Genomic DNA, 16,199 nt, shown 5'->3' with positions numbered 1-16,199 from the left:
CTGACTGAGACCTGGCAGAGTCAGAGGGAAGAGGGTTCAGAATCAGAACCATGGTGCAGGGAACAGAGCAAACAAGCCTAATATTTTACTTAAAAACAAACCCCCTATAAAGGGGGAGGTAAACACACACAGCATATTTTGGTAGCATGCACATGTGTGCATACTCAGTTGCTCAGTCATGTCTGACTCTTTCACGACCCCGTGGACTGCAGCCCACCAGGCTCCTCCATCCGTGGGATTTTCCCGGCGAGAATGGAGTGGGTTGCCATTTCCTCCTCCAGGGGCTCTTCCTGACCCAAGGATCAAACCCTGCACTTCTTGCATCTCCTGCAACTCTTGCATTAGCAGGCGGGTTCTTTACCACGAGCACCACCTGGGAAGCCCAGCACGCACACTCCCAAAGTCACCAGGCTTCCCCCACATGGAAGGCTGCCTACTCCTGGCCAGTTTTCAGCTTTCACATCTTATTTGAAATCAGGTGACATTTCTGCAGCAAAGAGAAGGGAGTCTTACTTGAAGGGTGGAGGTAGATAATGTCTTTCACGGTGAAGTCCCGGGACTGGGCGGCTTTCAGACAGTCAGCCAGCAGACTGAGGAGCAGGAGCCAGGCCAGGGCGGGGCCAGCTTCCATGGCAGACCAAGGCTTCACTCATCCAGGGGACCTGGGAGCGGGAACTCGGGACGATGAAAGAGGATTTGCACCTGAAATACGAAGCCAGAGTCATCTCAGTGTCTAAATGGGGAAAGCCACAGAGATTCGGCCCAGCTTCTGCTGGCAGGATGAGCTGGGGAGAAACAGGGAGCCCAGGGCACAAGGATGTGGGTAGACAGGGAGAGAAACTTTATAGACTGTAATTTTAGAGCACTTAGAAAATTTCAACCCAAATCCATTCTTAATTAGGTTGCTAAAGCTCCACTGCTAGCAGTCCCTTCTAATATCCAGCAGAGATGATATCAAGAGAGATTGAATTTTAATGAAATCCAGCAATTTTTGCCAGGAGGCCAAGGGATGGCTGCCAGAATCGACAATAAATAAGTCAGGCGCAGAAGCTCAGAAGCATTTCTTTGATAACAGTGAACGCCAGGGATGAGAGCACAGCCGTACTGGGTCATGCTGCCCATACAAACCTGTACAGGCTAGACTTTCAGATTAGAGAAGAAAAAAGATACATAGGTAAACTCGCCTCTCCAATGAACCAAAATGTGTCTCTATAGCTCGAAATCTCCTTCACACAACTAACATTATTGGCTGCCTACTGTTGAAGTCCTTAGTATGTATCAGCTGATTCTCCTCATAACCCTATGAGATAGGCACCGTTACCATCCCACTGCGAGGTAACAAATCCAACAAATATGTAGAGAAGTTGATTTTAACCCAGGCAGTCTAATAAAGAAGCTGCGTGCAAATGCAGAAGACATAAGATATCTAGATTCGGTCCCTGGGTCAGGAAGATCCCCTGGAGGAAGGCGTGACAACCCACTCCAGTATTCACGCTGGGAAAATCCCATGGACAGGAGAGCCTGTGTGGGTTACAGTCCACAGGGTCGCAAAGAGCTGGACATGACTGAAGCGACTGAGCGCATACCCAGTCTGGCCATTGAGACCACAGTTAAAATTAGGTGATACTGTGTTCTTCCAAAGACTGATTCACGGTGTATAACAAAACCTGAAGAAATGAGACCAACGTGTCACCAACGTAACACTAAGCTATCATCATTCTATCCTTTATTTGGACTCTTTATTCTTTTCAATTAAATTGATAGCAGTAAAATCTTTACTTACTTACTTAGAATACCATCATTTGAGCACCCATGCAATGGGTCAAGTTAGATATTCACTTTATTTTAAACGGGCTAAAAAATAATTTGGACCTTTTGTTCACAAATTCTGATACAAATATTCAATGACATTTTTAAAACTGCATAACAAAACAATCCTAAAGTTATTCTGCCAAAACAAACAGAAAACAAGAGTAAATGTATTACAAATCAAAATCAATAGAGAAAATCAATATGGATTAATCAGATATTAGAACACAGTACAGAGTAACATTAATCAAAACAGAATGAGAGAAAGCATAAAAATGAATTCAGAAAATAGAACACTCTAGGGAGCTCAGACATAGAACTATTTCACAGTACAAGCAATTTTTCAAAATCACAGAATAGGAAAATAGTAAAGAATAGTATGATAACTTTATTAAAAACTGTGAAAAAGATGAACTGACATGATACACAATGCATGATACACTCAAATTAACTCCAAATGGATTGGTGTGTTATTTTGTTTTAAACAGATGAATTGCTAGAAAACAGAGTAGAACCCTTATCACCATGTAACAGCCTGATGATGCCAGCTTTGCCAATTTCACACTCACTACAACCTCTTCCATTTATAATTTGGTTCCCCCAAACAGGTTTGCATTCAGAAAGGGAAGGAGAGGCTCATTCACTTCATAATGTGACTGCCAGGCACTGTGCTAGGCACTTGGTTAAATAAGGTGATGAGAAAACAAGTATCAAGGATCTCTTTTCCTCTGTGAGTGACAGACACAAACGTTACTTCACCTTAAATGGGGGTAAGAATACTTCCGTGTACATCCACTAGGTCGGGTGAGGCAGCATCTGAGGGTCAGACTCGCACAGCGCCCCCTGGGCCCCCAGAAGGGATCGCACTGACACCAGTCTCCTCACGATCTGGCCTCAGTTCGAGAGGGATGGTGAGGAGAGCTTTCTGGTTTTATTTTGAATAATTTAACATTAAATATCAACGAGTTGCCAATCTTAAGTTCTTTTTAATCTGAAACTTGATGTCAACACATACCAAACACTGCAAGTGGCTCATTTTCATTAAAGCATCTTTCAACCACAGTATTCCTTCCAGTTATTGATTTAAATTGCCTCCCTCTGCACAGTCCTTGCATAAGCATCAAGCATTACTTAATGTCATCTGAAATTAGCCTTACTTCAACCTCTTTGGCATGGCTACTCAGCCAAGAGCCTTCATTTCACCGCTTGTGTTGACGATGCATGAGTAACACATAGAGGGGAAGAGTGAGATGCCTGAATTTGAAATCTTACTCCAGTACTCTCTTGCTGTGCAACCTTAAGGGAGTTACTTAACAACTCTGTGCTCCAGTTTCCTCATCTGCAAAATGACGATAATACTACCAACCTTAAAACTGTACTATGCTGGCTCAGTGATAAGGAATCCGCCTGCCAGCGCAGGGGACATGGTTTGGTCCCTGGTCCAGGAAGATTCCCACACGCCATGGAGCAACTAAGGCCCTGTGCCACAACTAATGAGCCTGTGCTCTAGAGCCTGGGAGCCCCAACTGCTGAGTCCATGCGCCACAGCTATTGAAGCCCACGCTCTCTAGAATCCCTGTTCCACATCAAGAGACGCCAGCGCACCACAACTAGAGAGGAGCCCCCACTCCCTGCAACTAGAGAAAAGCCCATGCATCAACAAAGACCCAGCACAGTGAAAAATCAATCAATAAATAAAATTATATTAAAAAGTGTACTACGAGTTGTCCTTAGAAAACAGACTTGGGTTTGCCAAGGGGGAGGGGTTCTTGGGAGGGATGGAGTGGGATGCTGTGGTTAGCAGATGTAAACTATTACATATAGAAAGGATAGAAAAGCAAGAACGGGAGGAACAAACCCAAGACAATGAGGGTAAAGGAAAAAGAGAGAACAGGAGGGAGAAATAGACAGAGGTAATCCCAGGGATGGGGGAGCCTGGTGGGCTGCTGTCTATGGGGTTGCACAGAGTCGGACACAACTGAAGCAACTCAGCAGCAGCAGCAAGATAAAGCTAGAAAATATAAACCAATGTGATCCTATGTTACTATGCTGCTCACCACTTCATAACAAGCCGCAAAGAGATGATTCCAAGGAGCAGCTGCACTCAGTGTGGTCCATGGAGGAAGAAACGAAGGAGAGTTTATCTGCCTGGTGCCGTTCTGTCTCTTGTCTCCCATTGATCAAGATTCACTCCACAAAGAACTCACTCCTCGACATTTCAGCAGTCAGAGTGGAGGGTCAACCCCACGTGGATGCACCTCTGACCAAGAAAGAGAAAGAAGGCACCAGCCACAGGAATCTAAGATGACACTCAAGGTTTGTCCCTAGTGCATGTGCTATTAATCCTTGTAAATGCCACAGGTTTTTGTTTCAGGGTTCGTTATTTTTATTTAAAGTTTTTTCTATTGAGATGAAATTCATATCACATAAGAGTTATCATTTAAAAACAATACAATGTAATGGGGGCTCTTAGTATGTTCATAGTATTGGGCAACCATCATCTAGTCTAGAATGTTTCCATCACCCCTGAAAGAAATCCTGCACCCATTAGCAGTCATTCCCAAGTCTCTCCTCTCCCCACTCCCTGGCAACTGCTAAGCTACTTTCTATCACTATGGATTTGCTTATTGGGAACATTTCATGTAAGTGGAATCATACAAGATATAGTCCTTTGTATCTGGCTCCTTTCACCTCGTATAATGTTTTCAAAGTTCATCCAGATTGTAATATGAATCAGTACATGATTCATTTTTATTGTATAACATTTCATTGTTATACCACTCATCATTTGATGCACATTTGGGTGGTTTCCACTTCTGGTCTATTTGTGACTAATGCTACTATTAACATTCATGTACATTTTTTGTATAAACATATGTTTTTATTTTTCTTGGGTATATACTGAAGAGTGGAATTGCTAGATCTTATGGTAACTATGTTTACCCTTTTGAGGAACTGCCAAATGGTTTTCCACTATGACTACACTATTTTACATTCCCATCAGTAACATTTCTCTGCTTCTTCACTAACATTTACTTTCAGTGAAACATTTTATTACAGCCACCTTAGAGAGTGTAAAGAGCACTGTGGCTTTGAGTTCCATTTCCCAAATGACTACTGAGTTGAACATATATTCATGTGCTTACTGGTCATTTGTATATCTTCTTTGGAGCAATATTTATTCAAACACTTCACACACTTTAAATTGAGTTATCTTTTTATTGCTGAGTTATAAGAGTTCTTTCTATATGCTAGACTCTGGACCCTTTTCAGATACATGATTTGCAACTGTTTTCTCCTTTTCTCTGTGCTGACTTTTCACTTTCTTGATGACATATTTTGATAAGCAAAAGTTTTAAATTTTGATGAAGACCACACATTGCTTTTTATAAACAGAGATTGTGTTCTCTTACACAAGTCAAGCGCAACACAGCGCAACACACAAAAAAGATGTGCTTACAATGAACAGTAGAAGAGCTCATCCACTTTATAGCAGGCAGAGCTATTTTTCCATCTTTTTTCCATGAGAAAACAGGATGGGCAGGACTACCTATTAATATCACCAGCTGCTTACATTTCTGCAATAAATCATGAAGCACCACTCACTCTATTAGTATTTTCTAGGAGATGAAAAGTGAAAGATGAGCGGCAGGCATTCACAATTAGTCTAACTGCTACTGAAATATGGGCTCTGCTGACTAGGATGTATCTTTTCTTTTCAGATTCTCAGTAGTTTATGGAGCTCTAATCCCTGAACCCCACAGATACCATGCTGGACATACTCATTGATATGAACGGTCATTTCCAGGACTTTGATGCTTTTCCTTAGAGTCCACTGTGTCTTTGGAATGCTCTAGAGATTTAGAAAAGACGTTGCATTTCCATTTTGTGTATTGCTATTTGAATATGTGCTGAGGATTCATCCCTGACTACAGCTCTCTTATGAAGAAGTACACTCTCATTTTCACAGCTCTGTGACCTTTCATTTGTTATTTATGAGCTTTTGCAAATCTAATACCATTCTGACAGATTTAATTTGTGCTCTAAATTACCTTTGCATGAGTTACTCAACTGCTGGGTTTATTCCAATAGACTACTTGCTACATTCTGAAACAGAAAAAAAATTAGTTCAAGATCTATTAGACTTCCTCCACTTGGGAGAAAGTTGAAAAGAGTGACATTCTGATTTTTACTCCATGGTACTAGATGGTATAAAGGAGGATTTCTAACTCTGGTGAGAGAGTCAAAGCAACAGAGTCAGAACAGAGATCAAACTTTACAAATCTACATCCTAACTGCTATTTCGTATAGAATCTATAAGAGAAGATTACTTCCTATTCCTTAAACTGATCACTGGATAACAGTGAAGCACTCCTGGAAGTTACAGATATATTAACCAAGTACTAAGTAACATGCCTCAATACTAAGTCAATATATAAGCAATTGTAAAGTAGAGAACTAACCCAAATATAAATATTTTCAATGCTACTCATATTAAAATTTGAACTGCCTTAATACAAGAACAAAATAGAATTCTAAAACCTGAAATATCATTACAATTCTTGATTCAGTTGTCAGTATATATAGATTAGGCTTGGTGCCTTAATGATCTAAAAAAGTTAGTCCAGCTCCCAAAAGTATAAATTAAAGGTATCATGTCACAAAACTAAGTCCACTTAAATATTATAATTCTGACCATACTACCTGTCTCACAATTTGGGGACTGCCCATAATATGTGGTGGTTTTAAAACATGTCTGCAAACCTGTTGACAGGTCACTGTTACAAGGTGGGATCTACTTCTCCCCTTGATTCTGGGCCAAACTTCCTGACCAGTTGACCAGAGTGTGGTGGAAATGACACCATGTGACTTCCAAAGTTGGGTCGTAGAAGGTGATTCAACTTCTAGCCAGTGCTCTGAAACACTCATGCTGAAGCCGCACAAGCAGTCTGGGTACTTTGGGTGAGATGCTGTGAGAAAGCTCAAGTCGTCCAAACAGCGGCTGAGAGTTCATGAGGAGAGAGAGCTACCTGCTGGTCCCTAGCTGCTCCAGCTCCCTCTCCTCCCCTCTACCCCAGTTCCAACCGCTGTCCAATTGCCACCGTGTGGAGACTCCAAGCGAGAACTGCCCAGCCAAGCTCTTGGCATATTCCTGACGCACAGAAACCATGAGATAAATGAAATAATGGTTACTGCTTTATGCCACCAAGTTTCAGGTGGTTTATCATGCAGAAATAGATGTCTGGAACATAAGGAACTGGAGCAAGAGATCTAATTAGGAACTGCAGTTCTGCTCAAGAAGATAGTCCTGCTTTTCACACTGGTTGGCAGGCACAGAAATCCAATCTAACAAGCTGTAACCCAAATTGAAGGAAAGGGGTGCGGGGCAGAATTTTACTGTCTCACTTGACTGTCCAGCTCAGACACAGCTGGACTTTAATCCCATTATCAGAAATTTCCATCCCTCTGAGAGGACTTCTGCCTCGTCCTCTCTCTTGCCTTTAATCTCACTCAGGTCTCAAACTGTAACCACCAGCAGTTTCAGAAGCATTCCCAGGGAGGCCCTTCCCCATCTGTTCTAGGCAAAGCCTGAAAAAGGAGCGAGCTTTGTCCTTTGACCTTAACTAGCCAGGGCTGGGTGACTAGCACACCACTGAGACAAACACATAGCATCAACTTCATGGAAATCACATGGATATATTGGTTTCCCACAGGAAAATCTAGGTGTTGTTACCTGGAGAAGAAAACTGGATGCTGGGCTAGCAGAATTATACCGATGTCCACTACAACAAATAACACAGACTTCTAAGTAACTTCATTAGCCTAGAAGTGCAAAGTAAAATGAATGGAAGCTCATGTGAACATTTCGGCAAATGCCAGAAGGTGGAGAGGTTACCTGCTGACATGATTTACTTCTGTAAAAATGGAATATTACTCCATTACAACTTTCAAATCAAATATAAGGTTTAAACAGTGAAGACGGTTCACGTGGGCATATGGAATCAGTTTTGCCCTATACTTTCCCCTTCTGAATGGAATGGCTCCTCGATTCACACACACCATGCATTGCTATTGGCAAGCACAATGTTCTTTCATGAGCCATCCTACAGGACATTGTTAATCAGCCCTCTCTGAAAAAGAAGCCCCCAGGAAGTAAAACTCAGGAGCATGTGTATGTCCTGTTCTTCCCCATGTGGAAGAACATGGGAAAGGAGGGAGAAGAAGAGAATGAAGCTTGCTGGCCAAGAGAAATAGAGAAAAAAGCCAAGCTATGTACAACCCTTGCTTTTTGATCAATTTTTAACTCTTCCTTTGGATGCTTCAGTTTCCATCCAATAAATACCACTTTGCCCAAGCTAGTCTGAAGTGGCTTTTTGTCCCTTGAAATCAGGAGCTCTGACCAATTTAAGACTCTTCCAAAAGGGTCCAGCCACTAGGTTATATTTTCCTTTGCAACAAATACGCACTTTATCAACTAAAACATGCACTTACCAACTAAAAGGTTAGAGTTGGTTTTTTAAATGTCAATAACAGAGAACTATCTCTTTCAGACTTCACAGATACTGATGTTTCATTTCCATAACCTAAAGGGTGATCGATGTTCACATATTCCCAATTTAAATTGAGGATGTTTGCATAAAAATCAATGCTTTGAAGAAATGTGTATTTCTTTTTCAAGAACCCTTTGGCAAGAGCTTGAGTTATAGGGAAAAGCTGCCTTTCTATTTTGCCCTAAGCTGATTTCGAGGTCAATTGCATCAAAAATGCTTCAATTCTTGAAGGATAAATGATGCTGGCCAAATATGTCTAGCAGTATGTTCATGTTTCTAAAGATGCTGTATTAAGTCTCTTCTGCTTGTTGGCCATATGCTTGTTTGCTTCCTCTATTAATCTGAAGGTACTAGAGAACTGACAGTACTCTCGCCTGGAAAATCCCACGGACAGAGGAGCCTGGTGGGCTGCAGTCCATGGGGTCGCGAAGAATTGGACACGACTGAGCGACTTCACTTTCACTTTTCACTTTCATGCATTGGAGAAGGAAATGGCAACCCACTCCAAGTGTTCTTGCCTGGAGAATTCCAGGGACGGGGGAGCCCGGTGGGCTGCCGTCTCGGGTCGCACAGAGTCGGACACGACTAAAGCGACTTAGCAGCAGCAGCAAGAACTGACAAGATGGTTTTCAAGTATACACAGCCATAAGTGGATAAAGTCAAAGAACTCTCAGGGCAAGAATGGGACACTGGGTACATTTCAGCTAGTCTGCCAATTTTTTATTTACTTAGAAGGGAGTAGCAATTTGGAGAAAGTTTTGCTTTTGTGTTTTTCACTAAATGTTTCTATATGTTTAAAAATGTCGTGTTTACATTTTATTTTTTCTAGGAATTTTCATCTTAGAAACCTTCCAAAAGTGTGAAAGTTCAAAATATTCTCAGAAACAATACGATAGTTACAGGGACTTCCCTGGTGGTCCAGTGGCTAAGACTCCACACTCCCAATGCATGGAGCCCGGCTTCAATCCCTACTCAGGGAACTAGATCCCATATGCCACAACTAAAGATCCTGTATGTCATAACTAAGACCTTGTGCAGCCACATAAATAAATAAATATTTTTTCAAAAGAAAGAAACTATATGATAGCGATAAGTGGATTTAATTGCAAACGCATTTGCTCTTGGGTTCGAAATAGCCCAGTTCCATATCCAACATTTAGATCAAAGCAGAGTTACCTTGGTTCTATACAGAGGCAGTCTTCTTTGTATTTGGAGTAGTATGTTAATCTTTCCCCTGATAATTTAGAGTGTTTCCAAAACTTCCCTAATAATCAGTTATAAAGCTGGCACTGACTACTGTGAATCCATGGGGATGTTCTGCAGTGTTTGAAGCACGTTTACTGGCAGAGAAACCTGCCTGGTGTTTGGGACCACTCTGTCTTGCTTTTAGAGACCTGGTGTGGGGATTCTTTCTGAGACCTTGAGGCCTATTAATTCTTCATGGCACCCCTCCCAGTTGGCTATGACCACTACCATGCTCATCCACACTAAGTGCTCTCTGCCTCTCTCACCTCCTCTTACACATCAGAAAGCCGGATGTAAACAAATGGCCCCACATCTCTAACCTCTTCATGAAATATTCCTTCTGTTGCTTTAAGGTTGACTAAAATCTGGCTCATAGAGAAAAAAACCACTTTCTCGGAGACTTCTGGTGGAAGGTGCTCATCCACCCAAGCTCCACGGATCCTGGGGCAGGAGGGAGCCAACATTCCTCTCCCTTCTACTGCAGCCTACAAAACATTGCTCTTCCTCTTCAACTGATAGTCCTCCTCATCTCAAAAGCTAAACCAGCTGCCCTTGTGGCTGTTGTGAAGTGGCTGGAGAATATTAAGGATATAGCCCACCATCAACCATTAACAGCATTCAGCCTAATCTTTGATTTTCATCCAAGATTCAGAAGAATCAACCAATCTTAAATCTTATTTCCTATCTTGCATGGAATAGAGTTTTGCCCAGGGTTCCAGGAATCCTAATCAAGTTTTTGTCAAAAAAGGCCTTGAAGACTGTTTCCATTTAGCCATGGATAACTCAAGTTCAAGAAGACTGTGTAACTGCTAGTTTGACAGGTGTGGAGGGCCCTTTCAGGATTTCTTACAGTGTAGTAGGAAAGACAGCCTTGCTCTCTCTTCTTGTGGGAAAAATGGAAAGAAAAAAATCAAATAGCCAACATTAAAACAATGGCTTATGTAAAAACACTATGGCTATACTTTTTTCAAATCACTGGGTTCTTTGCAGCTAATTATAGACAGCCCCACCCCCACAGTTTATAGTGGTTCAACTTGATGATTTTTCGATTTCACAATGGTGCAAAAGCAATAAGCAATCAGTAGAGTCCATTTTTAATTCTGATCTCTTCCCAGGTTGGTGATTGATTGATGGGGCTGGTGATACACAATACAATCCATCCCAATGCTGGGCAGCAGTTTCAGTTCCCATCAGCCACACCATCATGAGGGTAAAAAACTGAAACAACAGTCATTCTATTAATATACCCATAACAACCATTCTGCTTTCCACTTTCAGTACAGTATTCAAAAAATTCTACAAGCTATTCAACACTTTATTGTAAAGTTGTTGTTGAGTCGCTAAGCTGTGTCCAGCTCTTTTGTGACCCCATGGACTGCAGCCTACCAGGCTCCTCTGTCCATGGGATTCACCAGGCTCCTCTGTCCATGGGACTCTCCAGGCAAGAATACTGGAGTGGGTTGCCATTTCCTTTTCCAACCCAGGGGATCTTTCCAACCCGGGGATCGAACCCACGTCTCCTGCTTGGGCAGGCAGATTCTTTATCACTGTGCCGCCAGGGAAGCCCTCCATATAAAACAGGCTTTGTGTTGGATGATTTTGCTTTAATTGTGGGCTAATGCAAGTGTTCTGCTTAAGGCAGGCTGGGCTCAGCTATCATGGTCCATAGGTTGGGTGTAGTAAATGCATTTTTGACTTCAGGACACTTTAACTTATTATAGGTTTTTCAGGACCTAACCCCATCATAATACAAGGAAGACATGTACTAAATCTTACCCCATGTTTCTCATTTAATAAGTAGTATGTTTTTAAAAACAAAATTATCCATGCATTCATCCTCCAAGTTTCTGATAACCAATACCTTGAGCAACACACAGTATGTCTCTCTCCCAATGACTCAAAGATCATCAGTTTGGTTTTGTGAAAGGATATTGGGGTCTGCTAAAACTCAGAGTCCAAACTATAACTTGACTTTTTAAGAACACTTTACAGATTAACACAGTCGTTGTGAGGAAGGAATGCTTTCCTCACTCTGGGTTTGAAGGCAAAGGAATGTATCAAATGACTCTCTAACTCTATATCATGGAGGTAGCATCCTTCCTTTGTAACACTCCATCTTCATTTATAAGTCTCCATAAATAATGGTTATTAAAGAAGTCTACTACTGTTGCAGAACAGATTCTAATAAGATTTTATATAGTATTCATTCAGACAGAAAAGGATATGGGAATTATTAATAAAAGAAAATTATCCTTGGTAACAGAAGATTTTTTGTTTTTGCATCTAAATTAATTTTCTTCTTACTGAAAAAAATTACTGAGTAGCTTCTTGTGTATAAGGAAATGCAGCCATCTAGACAGATTCTGCTCCCTGACTGCTGACACTGAATTCAGCCATGTGAGAGTGAGTTTCCCCTCCCTTCTCCATTGTTACTGTTTTCCTATTTCTGTTCCCCATTCATTCCCCTTGCTTTCTATTTCACTTGTTAACTCATTCATTCATTCATTCACCATCCTCCACCATTGTTCATTCATTCATTCACCATCTACCATAGTTACCTAAGTGGCTGTAAGTAACGTTTCCTGTTACACTTGTTATTGTTAATCTCTCCAGTTTAATACACAAAATTTTCAACTCTATAAGTAAAAATTAATGCAATTCTTAAAAGTCTTTTAAAAAAGACAGATGATGCATCTTTGAGTCATTTAGTCAAGAGTGATCATGGTATGATGTTAACCTTCTTTCCTTACAACCAAGGCTACGCGTTTGTAAGATGCCAAGCAGAGGAGACAGGTAATACAATCATTGCACCACCCCTCCACAGGCCCTCTGGGCGGGAGGTCATAAGACACTGAACAATGAAATCCAATAAGAGATCCATATTCCTTCCTATGGAAGCAGCTTAACTGGAAAAGGGAAGAAAGGAAGAAACGGAGACAGGCATGACACATTTCACTTTATAAAGATCCAGTTAATCTCTAGGTTCATATGAACAATCATATAAGTATACTGGTAATAAGAGGGCACTGGAACTTGAGGGATTGGAGAAAACAAAAGATGTTAAAATTCCCAAGTGTCATAGCCAGAGGTGAACTCATCGTGCAGTGAAGGGTAAACCTCAGGGTCCCTACTGCATGGGCCCCCGCCAACAGTCCTTCCTAGTTTAGGATTGCAATTCATGTATTCTATTCCTTAAGGAGAGCTCTTCGCTAAAATCCTGGCTCAGCCAGCATAATGCAAAGTCAAAAACTTTTACTACTCCTAATAATATTCTTGCATTTTCCCTGAGGGAATTAGGTTAATGAATAAAAATACATGCTGTCATTCTACTCTCATGGAAAGGAAAAAAAGAAAATGAAAAAGAAGGAAAGTCAACAGATTCACAGAGGCAGGCCTCCTCAGAACTAGGGAAGTAATATCAGAGCTGGAAAAAGCAATCAACCAACCAAGTAACTCCAACCTTCTGCTGGTCCTCCAGCACTTGTGTGTGCGTGTGCTAAGTCACTTCAGTTGTTTCCGATTCTTTGTGACCCCATGGACTATAGCCCAACAGGCTTCTCTGTCCATGAGATTCTCCGTGCAAGAATACTGGATGCATGATGCTTGGGGCTGGTGTACAGGGATGATCCGGAGGGGTGATGTGGGGTGGGAGGTGGGAGGGGGGTTCATGTTTGAGAGCTCATGTACACCCATGGCGGATTCATGTCAATGTATGCCAAAACCAATACAGTATTGTAAAGTAAAATAAAGTAAAAATAAAAATTAAAAAAAAAAAGATTACTGGAATGGGTTGCCATTTCCTACTCCAGGGGATCTTCCTGACCCAGAGATCGAACCCACATCTCTTGCGTCTCCTGCAGGAGGTGCAGAGGCACTGGAACTGGAACGGAGGCCAGTCTAAGGGGAACCACCCAGCCACAGTCAGCAGGGGCGTGCAGGGCTGACCGGGCACTGGGCAACAGAGCAGAGAGGATGCTGAGTGTGTGGAGTGCCAGCTGCAGAGCCAGGAAGACCCCAGACCTTTCTACCTACCACCTAGGATTGTTCTGAAGACAAACAATGCCTGGACAGACTGTGGAGCAGTTGCTGAGGGCACAGGTTCTGGAGCCAGCCCAGGTTAGGATGCTGACTCTGCTCCTGATAGTTGACTGACCATAGGCAGGTTTCTTAACCTCTCTGTACCTCAGTTTCCTCATCTGCAAAATGGGAGAAATCATACTGACCATGTCATAGGGCTTTTATGAGGAATAAAGGAGATGATATACGTAAAGCACTCTGAACCATGCCTGCTGGCTAATACAATTCTCAAAATCATCCTCTAGTGGCCTAGCAAAGCAACCAATTTCTCCTTTGAGTCAACATGCTGGTTCAGAACTGTCTGGTCTCCTGTCCAGAAGGGAGGTATGAAAGGTCTTCAAAAAGGCACCTATGCAACATTGTATTCTATCAGGAGAAATCAAAAGCCCAGGTTGCTTGTCAGATTTTCTAGCTGATCCCGAACTCTGATCCACATCCTGCCATGAGGATAAAGACATGGAGCAGGTAAATTAAGTGAAGCAGACTAGGGAAGGGCTAGGGCAGGATTTCTCAAATTTGAAGAATGCTTTCTCCTGCAAATAGAAAAAAGTCTTATAGACAGAACCTCTCCTACCCCTACTGTAAACTAATTAATCCTTATTATAATAATTATACTGCTACTCACATATAAACAGAAGACTGGTTTTAAGTTCTTTAAAGCCCATGTCATAGCTTTAAAGCTAAACAAAAAGTACTACTACAAATAAAATCACATTCAAATTAAATGACAGTTAAATAAAACGGAAAATAACATATATTGAGCACTTACAATAGGGTTGAACATTATGAAACTGCCACTATTCCATCATTCTGCCCTACAAAGATGGCAATTTCTTATCTATAATACCTACAACACTGTGAAGTAGGTATTATTATTGTCCCATTTTCCAACCGAAGCACCAAGAAATAAGGACACACATTTTCAAATCTTCTTCAGATTTGGCAGGTGCCTGAAGACTCATCTGCAGACACTGCTCTGGGAAGCCTTGACCTAGGAGGCACACAGCTCACCAGGGATGGGGTGATGGAGAAGAGCCGGGCCCAGAAAAAAGCTGGGGCAAACTTCAGTGAGAACTCGAAGGTTACCAAATCAGGGACATCTCCTGCTGGTGGGGAGGGGCCACCAAAGACCACTTTGGCTTGGTGGCCTTTTGTCTTTGTTCTGGGTGGGGTAGAGGGCTTGGCTCATCCTCCCAGGAGACAGGCACTGGCCCTCCTTGGGGATCAACAGTTAAGGTGGATACACAGAGACAGGAAGAGCCGGAGAAAGGATAATAGGAGAAAGTGTAAGAAAGAGGGAGAAGGGAGAGGTCAAAAAAGGTTTCCAAATTTGCTGCACTTTAGAATCATCCAGGATCTTTATAAACCAGGGGTCCCCAACCTCCGGGATCTAATGCCTAATGATCTGAGGTGGACCTGATGTAATAATAGAAATAAAGTGCACAATAAATGTAAGGCACTTGAATCATCCCAAAACCACACCCCTGTCCTCATCCAACTTAGCAGCAGCAGCAGCAGTCCTCATCCATGAAAAAATTGTCTTCTACAGAACAAGTCCCTAGTGCAAGAAAGGTTGGGGACTACTGTATAGACTAAACTACTGATGCTAATTCTCACCCACTTATTGTTGTTTAGTCACTAAGTTGTGCCTGACTCTATTGTGATCCCATGGACTCCCACCATGGATCCCAGAGGATCCCACCAGGCTCCTCTGTCCATGGGATTTCCCAGGCAAGAATGTTGGAGTGGGTTGCCATTTCCTTCTCCAGGGACCTTCTCCACCCAGGGATCAAATCCATGCCTCCTGTGTTGGGAGGTGGATTTTTAACTACTGAGCCACCTGGGAAGCCCTTCTCACCCACTAGGATGTCATTGGTCTGGAGTGCAAATTTGGTATTGAGATTAGAAAAACCCTCCAGGTGTTTCTAACTTGCAGCAAAATTTAAGAAACTTTATTACACTTCTTGCAAGTTGCTGGTGGAAGGAAATAGCCTTGAAATACGTTCAATTCATCTACAGGTACCAGCAAACCACGCTGAAAAGCTCCCCACGGCACTCAATTATGGAACTATTAAGCAGTCCAACGTAATCACTGTGATTTATTCTCCTAGGCCCCCTCTCGCATTCCTTCCTAGGCTCCTCAGAGCACTGGGGACAGGAAATGGGCAGGACATGACTTATAAAATGACCACAGCTTCCCACCTGACTTCTTCACTGCTCTGGCTCCAAAGCTGCCAGGCTTCTCTTGGCTTCCTTGGAAATCACTTCTGGAAAGTAATTTTCACTCTCTTGATGAAGGGATTGTCTCCTGTTGCCCCTGAAGTGCTCCGGGATGAAGTGCATGCTACAGTTCCAACTTAGCACACTTGAATTTTTACGACAATAAAACAGAAAATGTCTCAAGGCCTCTCCTAAGACCAAAATCCTCTCACAACCATTCCTCCAAAGGCAGCCAGAGAGATGTGAATTTTTGAGAAAGGAAACACATATGCCAACGTTTTCGGAGGCAGCTTGGAG

The 16,199-nt window shown here is 42.2% G+C and overlaps 1 protein-coding gene across 2 annotated transcripts in view; it reads right to left on the bottom strand.

Annotated features, from left to right (window-relative positions):
• The window catches only part of LYPD6 (LY6/PLAUR domain containing 6), a 135,817-nt gene that overhangs the window by 32,850 nt on the left and 86,768 nt on the right, over positions 1-16,199 (bottom strand). For both annotated transcript variants that reach the window (XM_018062716.1, XM_005676161.3), the window contains one exon: positions 514-702. In XM_018062716.1, the coding sequence (XP_017918205.1) occupies positions 514-631 (118 nt within the window). In that variant the 5' untranslated portion in view covers positions 632-702. The remainder of the gene's footprint in view (positions 1-513; positions 703-16,199) is intronic.

This window comes from Capra hircus, chromosome 2, assembly GCF_001704415.2.
Source record: "Capra hircus breed San Clemente chromosome 2, ASM170441v1, whole genome shotgun sequence".
Classification (NCBI taxonomy): Eukaryota; Metazoa; Chordata; class Mammalia; order Artiodactyla; family Bovidae; genus Capra; species Capra hircus.
Note: the sequence above shows the minus strand (reverse complement) of the source record. Positions and strands in the feature narration are given on the sequence as shown.